The 8,037-nt window shown below is 43.3% G+C and overlaps 1 protein-coding gene across 1 annotated transcript; it reads right to left on the reverse strand.

Annotated features, from left to right (window-relative positions):
* Positions 1 to 4,719: 4,719 nt before the first annotated feature.
* Positions 4,720 to 7,817, reverse strand: LOC139162070 (C-C motif chemokine 5-like). The gene is made up of 3 exons (XM_070742088.1): positions 7,604 to 7,817; positions 6,313 to 6,415; positions 4,720 to 5,072 (listed from the first exon to the last, which is right to left on the reverse strand). The coding sequence occupies exons 1-3, from the start codon at positions 7,677 to 7,679 to the stop codon at positions 4,946 to 4,948; spliced, it is 306 nt and encodes a 101-aa protein (XP_070598189.1). The 5' UTR covers positions 7,680 to 7,817; the 3' UTR covers positions 4,720 to 4,945.
* Positions 7,818 to 8,037: the final 220 nt, after the last annotated feature.

Genomic DNA, 8,037 nt, shown 5'->3' on the forward strand with positions numbered 1-8,037 from the left:
ATTTAGCTTTACTAGATAAATGGTCAAAGCAATGGAAACTGCAGTTTAATGTTTCCAAATGTAAAATAATGCACTTGGGGAAAAGGAATCCTCAATCTGAGTATTGCATTGGCAGTTCTGTGTTAGCAAAAACTTCAGAAGAGAAAGATTTAGGGGTAGTGATTTCTGACAGTCTCAAAATGGGTGAGCCATGTGGTCGGGCAGTAGGAAAAGCAAGTAGGATGCTTGGCTGCATAGCTAGAGGTATAACAAGCAGGAAGAGGGAGATTGTGATCCCCTTATATAGAGCGCTGGTGAGACCACATTTGGAATACTGTGTTCAGTTCTGGAGACCTCACCTACAAAAAGATATTGACAAAATTGAACAGGTCCAAAGACGGGCTACAAGAATGGTGGAAGGTCTTAAGCATAAAACATATCAGGAAAGACTTAATGAACTAAATCTGTATAGTCTGGAGGACAGAAGGAAAAGGAGGGACATGATCGAAACATTAAAATATGTTAAAGGGTTAAATAAGGTCCAGGAGGGAAGTGTTTTTAATAGGAAAGTGAACACAAGAACAAGGGGACACAATCTGAAGTTAGTTGGGGGAAAGATCAAAAGCAACATGAGAAAATATTATTTCACTGAAAGAGTAGTAGATCCTTGGAACAAACTTCCAGCAGACGTGGTTGGTAAATCCACAGTAACTGAATTTAAACATGCCTGGGATAAACACAGATCCATTGTAAGATAATATACAGGAAATAGTATAAGGGCAGACTAGATGGACCATGAGGTCTTTTTCTGCCGTCAGTCTTCTATGTTTCTGTTTCTAATGTGAGCTCCATCTACAGAATAAAACAGGCAGATTTAAGCAGTATAAAAAGAGAATCTGACCCCAGGTTCACTTTAGCTGTTTCACATTTGCACAGATCAGTCCAATGATGTTTAACTACAGTATTGTACACTGGTTCAGTGGCATATTTTAAAAGAAAAGAGTTCCTCTCCATGAAGTGGGTGGTGGTGGTAATAATCGTATGCTTTCATGTTGGAAATCCCAGATCTGCAGAAACTCCCACCTGTATTAGTTACAATGCCACAGGGTTGATACACGTGTTAATAGTGCAGCAAGACAGCCAAGCCCCACACTGCTGTGCAAGATCAACCAAAGTTTCATCAAAGTGTCTTTCATTCTGGTCTTGGCTAAGTGCTAAGGCTCCAAAGCTAAAGAGGAATTTCCTAATGTCACATATACTGAGTTAATGAAAGTGCAGTTGCTTTAAATGACTTGAAACACTGCTTCCCAGATTTCCTTCCACCTGAGCTAAGATGCTGTTTGGAATAAGTGAGCTCTTGATTACATATAAACTGTTGTGTGCTCGTCTGTTGTTGGGGTTGAAGCTGAAGTAGTCGGTGACAGGAAGGACAATGTAGCAGATGATTTTATGGGCTATGCTTAGGTTGTGTTTAAGGCGATGTAGTTCTAAACTTTAGGATTGTAACTCTGGTTGTGTAGGGAATTCTGTTGTACATTATTTTACTGAAAGAGTAGTAGATGCTTGGAACAAACTTCCAGCAGACATGGTCGGTAAATCCACAGTAACCGAATTTAAACATGCCTGGGATAAACATATATCCATCTTAAGATAAAATACAAGAAATAATATAAGGGCAGACTAGATGGACCATAAGGTCTTTTTCTGCCATCAATCTTCTATGTTCCTATGCATCCCTGAAAAAGGGCCTTCTCAGTGGTGGCCCCTTCTTTTCTGCCATCAATCTTCTGTTTCTATGGAGGAGTGGAGGGCTCTTCTGGTAAAGTATCTCTGGACATTTTCTAGAGTGTTTATCAAAGTTTCATCCAAGTGTCTTTAATTCTGGTCTTGGCTGAATGCTAAAGCTCAGAAGCTAAAGAGGAATTTCCTAATGTCACATATACTGAGTTGATTAAAGTGCAGTTGCTTTAAATGACTTGAAACACTCCTTCCCAGATTTCCTTTCATCTGGGCTAAGATGCTGTTTGGGATAAGTAAGCTCTTGATTACTTATAAACTACAACTCCCCCTCCCCTTCCCTTATCTCTTCCTTGCAAATAAAGAAAATTTGCAAGGCTTCAATGTTAAAGCAGCATCTATCTCACATCAAAATCCCTGCTGCACACAACCACGTAAACAGCAGTATAAAGTAGGTTTTTTTTCCTTCTAAGAATAAGAGTGCTGGAAATGAAGAGAAAACTTACAAGAGTATAGCCAGTTAGAATGGAGCCACGTCTAACATATTGAAGCAGGGGTAAAATTCAGCGAGTTCTGACAGGTTCTGGAGAACTGGTAGAGGAAATTTTGAGTAGTTCAGAGACCCAGCAAATACCACCTCTGGCTGGACCCTGAGTGGGATGGGAATGGAAATTTTGCAATATCCTTCCCCCAGGAGTAGGAGGGAATAAAGATTTTGCAGCACCCTTCCCCTGCCATGCGCACCAACCCATGCCCAAAAAACCAGTAGGGAAAAATTTTGGAACGGGCAAAAGAAGTAGCCCCAAAGGATGGCTTCATTAGCCTTTGCTCCTGCTTCCACACTGCTTTCGAAGGCTTTATTCATTTGCCCAGGTTCGCCTGGTGCACCAGTTGCGGCCCTATTTGGACCGGGAGTCACTACTCACAGTCACTCATGCCCTCATCACCTCGAGGTTCGACTACTGTAACGCTCTCTACATGGGGCTACCTTTGAAGAGTGTTTAGAAACTTCAGATCGTGCAGAATGCAGCTGCGAGAGCAATCATGGGCTTTCCCAGATACACCCATGTTACACCAACACTCCGCAGTCTGCATTGGTTGCCGATCAGTTTCCGGTCACAATTCAAAGTGTTGGTCATGACCTATAAAGCCCTTCATGGCATCGGGCCAGAATATCTCCGAGACCACCTTCTGCTGCACGAATCCCAGCGGCCAGCTAGGTCCCACAGAGTTGGCCTTCTCCGGGTCCCATCGACTAAACAATGTCGTCTGGTGGGACTCAGGGGAAGAGCCTTCTCTGTGGCGGCCCCGACCCTTTGGAACCAGCTCCCTCCGGAGATTAGAATTGCCCCCACCCTCCTTGTCTTTTGTAAACTTGTTAAAACCCACCTCTGCCGCCAGGCATGGGGGAACTGAGACATCTCCCCCAGGCTTATACAGTTTATGCATGGTATGCTTGTGTGTATGTTTTCTTTTTAATAAGGGTTTTTAAAATAACTTTTAATTATTAGATTTGTTTTATATTGTGTTATTATTGTTGTGAGCCGCCCCGAGTCTACGGAGAGGGGCGGCATACAAATCTAATAAATTGAATTGAATTGAATTATTCTGAATACAGAGTATCTCCATTGCCTTGCATGCTGCTGCTTCCCTGTCTCATAAGTTCCAGTGTAGCAGAACACAGTCAATGGAGGATATAAGGCAGAGTGGGATTCAGCCGGTTCAGACCGATTTGGGCGAGTGGGTTGTAGCAACCTGTGGTGCCAACCACCCACCCCGGCACCATGCCGCCCTATTTAGCTATGTTTTCTAAGCCACACATGTGTGTGCAAGCTGCACGCCCGAACATTTTCGGTACTGGGAGAACCAGTAGGTAACTTATGTGAAAACCACTTCTGGTATAATGGTATGTGGGAATGACCTCGGGAGTCAAGGCAGACAGAGGCAGATAACAGGCAATTTCGCATGCACCAGGAATGTGAGTAGAGCAAGAGACTTGGGAGGGACCATCCCTAGTTTCTTGGGCTGTATAAGGGGATGGAAGAAGAAGGTGTTTTCATAGAAACATAGAAGACTGACGGCAGAAAAAGACCTCATGGTCCATCTAGTCTGCCCTTATACTATTTCTTGTATTTTATCTTAGGATGGATCTATGTTTATCCCAGGCATGTTTAAATTCAGTTCCTGTGGATTTACCAACCACGTCTGCTGGAAGTTTGTTCCAAGGGTCTACGACTCTTTCAGTCAAATAACATTTTCTCATGTTGCTTTTGATCTTTCCCCCAACTAACTTCAGATTGTGTCCCCTTGTTCTTGGGTTCACTTTCCTATTAAATTTCCTTGTTCTTGTGTTCACTTTCCTATTCAGATTTGCAAGGTTCTGTTAATGAAACCTTACACTCAGTGAATGGGCTATCATTTTTTTTACTACCACACTGTGGGCATGGCTTATGCAGGATGCCCTGCATTTTCTTTCAACATCTTTCAACGCAAATTGGGTGCGCTGGGGTGGAGCTCCATTTTCACTATCCCACTGCGTTCTCCCCCATCCAGGCAGCAGCCCACCCCTGCTTACACCAAAGTAAAATTACTTCATCTCACTATGTTTCCTGTCTAGACCAGTGTTTCCCAACCTTGGCAACTTGAAGATATCTGGACTTCAATTCCCAGAATTCCCCAGCCAGCATTTGCTGGCTGGGGAATTCTGGGAGTTGAAGTCCAGATATCTTCAAGTTCCCATGGTTGGGAAACACTGGTCTAGACTACTTTGTAAGATTGGCATCCTTCTCTCAAGCCTGAAAAGGAGGGATTTTATGAATAGTGGTTGCAGAAGCAGGTGTATGGTTCAAAAATCCCCACTCCCCGGGAAGGGGTTAGGGAAGAGCCAGAGCCCAGACTGAGACCTAGCCAATCTTTCAATCAAATAACAATTGTTGTGTAAGCCGAAGGAGCTCTCGGAAAAAGATTTCAAACACAGACAAGCAGAGACATGTATGGATTCCATAACCCTGAGATTTACTCAATACCTTACTTTTCTGTCAAATGCTTTTCAGAATCTTTAGACAAATGAACTTCTTCTTTTAAAAAATAATAATACAAAATACATAATATATTTGCCCATAATTTAAATAAAAATACATTATTTCATCTTCCGTCAATGAAGTTTAAGTTAGGAGTGTGCAAGGTCAGAATAAGAGTTCACGCCACATTCAAAGCATTTTTAAAAGTTTTAACTTCTTGGAGATTCTCCAGGTAAATTTGAAGAAGCACGGAGGTTGTCCAGATGTTTTACACGATTCTGGACCCATTCTGCACTGGGATCTGCACAGATCCGTCGGTTCGCATGTGTGGCAAATCTGCAGAAGAGACATAAACATGTATATTTCATCACAAGCTGGCAAGAAAGCAAATCTCTACAACTGGCGCCACACTCAGTTTTCAAAGGGGAAGAGCCTCTCCCATTAGTTACATTCAAGAGACTCCTGTCCCAAACTGATCTCATGAAAGGAGGTGCAGGGGCAGATATCCATTAAACCTTTCAATTACAGTGGTACCTCTACCTAAGAACGCCTCTAGTTACAAACTTTTCTAGATAAGAAGTGGGTGTTCAAGATTTTTTTTTTGCCTCTTCTCAAGAACCATTTTCCACTTACAAACCCGAACCTCCGAAACTGTAACCGGAAAAGGCAGGGAGAAGCCTCCGTGGGGCCTCTCTAGGAATCTCCTGGGAGGAAACAGGGCTGGAAAAGGCAGGGAGAAGCCTCCATGGGGCCTCTCTAGGAATCTCCTGGGAGGAAACAGGGCTGGAAAAGGCAGGGAGAAGCCTCCGTAGGGCCTCTCTAGGAATCTCCTGGGAGGAAACAGGGCTGGAAAAGGCAGGGAGAAGCCTCCGTGGGGCCTCTCTAGGAATCTCCTGGGAGGAAACAGGGCTGGAAAAGGCAGGGAGAAGCCTCCGTGGGACCTCTCTAGGAATCTCCTGGGAGGAAACGGCCAGAAAAGGCAGGGAGAAGCCTCTATGGGGCCTCTCTAGGAATCTCCTGGGAGGAAACAGGGCCTCCACCCTCCCTGTGTTTTCCCCAATCGCACGCATTATTTGCTTTTACATTGATTCCTATGGGAAAAATTGCTTCTTCTTACAACCCTTTCTACTTAAGAACCTGGTCACAGAACAAATTAAGTTCTGAATTAAGTAAGTTGAGGTACCACTGTAATTTAAATGTTGAAGCTAAAGGGCTGATTTTCCTGAAATGTGTGAATCAAAGTGTTCCCAGGCCATTTCAAGAGGGAGATAAATTTAGATTTTGGCATAATAATATCTGCAGAGGGCAACAAATAAATCAAGACAGCAGCTAAGGGCCCTGCAATTGAAACCCCTATTAATGTTTATTGCAAAATAATGAATAGATTTCCCCACTCCTAAGTTAAGAACACTTTGGCCTCATTGTGATACGTTGGGTGGGAATGCCCATCCACAAGGACCACAACTAATTTTAAAGGTCACACAAAGATACTAAATGTTTCAAGAGAAGCCAACATCACATTTAACATACTTAGAAATCATTTAGGAGTTGATAGATTTAAAAAAAAAATACTTACACAATTGCTTGCATGGAACATCTGACATTTGTACGTTCATAGGACTTCAGGTTCCTCCGTGGAATAGGTTTGGCTACGTAGCCGAAACAGCAAAGCCTGGGGTCTAAAAGATAGGAAAGAACCCTGGTGTCATTTTAATGGTTTCCTTTCCCCAATCATTGAGTCTTGAACCTGAAGTTCTCATCTGCTAGTTTAGAATATCTACCATTCCCCTCAAATAATATGGCCCGATTTCCCCTGGACTGACCGCACCATGGATGCTGTTGTTGTTGTTATATTTAGATTTAGATTTAACCTTCTTTTGTACAACTCAAGGTAGCATACATAGCTAATGCTTCATCCACCTATTTCCCCCCCAAAAACAGCCCTAGAGATAGGTTGAACTAAGGCAGGATGACTGGTCCAAAGTTTTTTAAACCATGTGTTTAAGAGGTGGAGATTTGTATTTTACTTCTAGTTCTAGAGGCAAATTCAACAATGAATTCTGCAGAAATTAAGAATGCAAGAATTGTCTCACTCAGGCAGAATCCTCCTTCCCTCCCTTCCTTTCTTCCCGATAGAATGGATTCTTATTAGTTTGTATCTATTACAGCTAGATAGTGACTATATGATCCCCAAAGCACCAACTCCTAACTATTCTACCTGGCACTAGAGGAAATTAAGCTTATTTTGGAGAGGAACTTTAGATTTCTCTCACATAGGGAATCCACTTTCCTTTTGTCCACTCAATAAACCAGTGTTTCCCAACCCAAAGGTATTTGGACTTCAACTCCCAGAATTCCCCAGCCACCGAATGCTGGCTGGGGAATTCTGGGAGTTGAAGTCCAGATATCTTCAAGTTGCCAAGGTTGGGAAACACTGCGATAGACAATATTCAACATGGGAAATAATTCTTTTTGCATGCATTAACACAACTGATACTGTTCTCTCCTCATCTCAAATTCAGCTCCAAGCAAATGGGCTGAATTCTTCTTCAAGTGAGGTTGTACTTACACCCTGAGCAGCAGTGCCTGTCCCTAACTATCCTTGTTGTTTGTTGAATAACCAGCACTTTCAGGAGAGATGGTTGAGCAAAACCTGGAACACTTATTTGAATGCTCTCGAGCTGCTAGGCTGGCAATTGCTGAGGCAAGGAAGGGAGCTCACCCCATCCCTCGGTGCTCAGGTCTCGAACCCTAAGCTGCCAACTTTTCAGCCAACAAGTCCAGCATTTTAACCACGAGCCCCCCCAACCGCCCTCAGAATCCCCCGTAGATAGGATGCTGAAAAAGAGAAGAAAATGCAGTCTTACCGAACTGAGCCTCAGCCTGGGATAAGAACATAGCAGCAACTAGGAAGACGGCGAGGGTAGCCAGGGTGCTGTTCATCTTTGCTCTTGGATCAAGTGAGAGAAGTAGAAGTAGTTGGGGTAGCTTGTGCACCTCCCTAGCTCCATGCTGAGAGGCAGAACCGCTCAGGTTATATAGACTGGTTGAGGAGAGGGTGGAGATTTGCTGGAAAATCCACAGTTCATATCTAAGAAATGATGACATAGCAGTAAAAAAATCTGCTACAGTCAGTTCTCTGGACAAAAGAGGAAGCAAATATTGGCAGAGAAAAAGGGAATTTGCAGCCGTCCTTTAAATTTACAAAGCGGGTGGTGGTTAAGCCATCTGAGCCCGGGATTCTGGAAATAACATTCCTGGCAGGGGGGAAAATTGGGAATCCTGGTAGAAGAGCAGCATA

This window comes from Erythrolamprus reginae, chromosome 1 (genome assembly GCF_031021105.1).
Source record: "Erythrolamprus reginae isolate rEryReg1 chromosome 1, rEryReg1.hap1, whole genome shotgun sequence".
Taxonomy (NCBI): domain Eukaryota; kingdom Metazoa; phylum Chordata; class Lepidosauria; order Squamata; family Dipsadidae; genus Erythrolamprus; species Erythrolamprus reginae.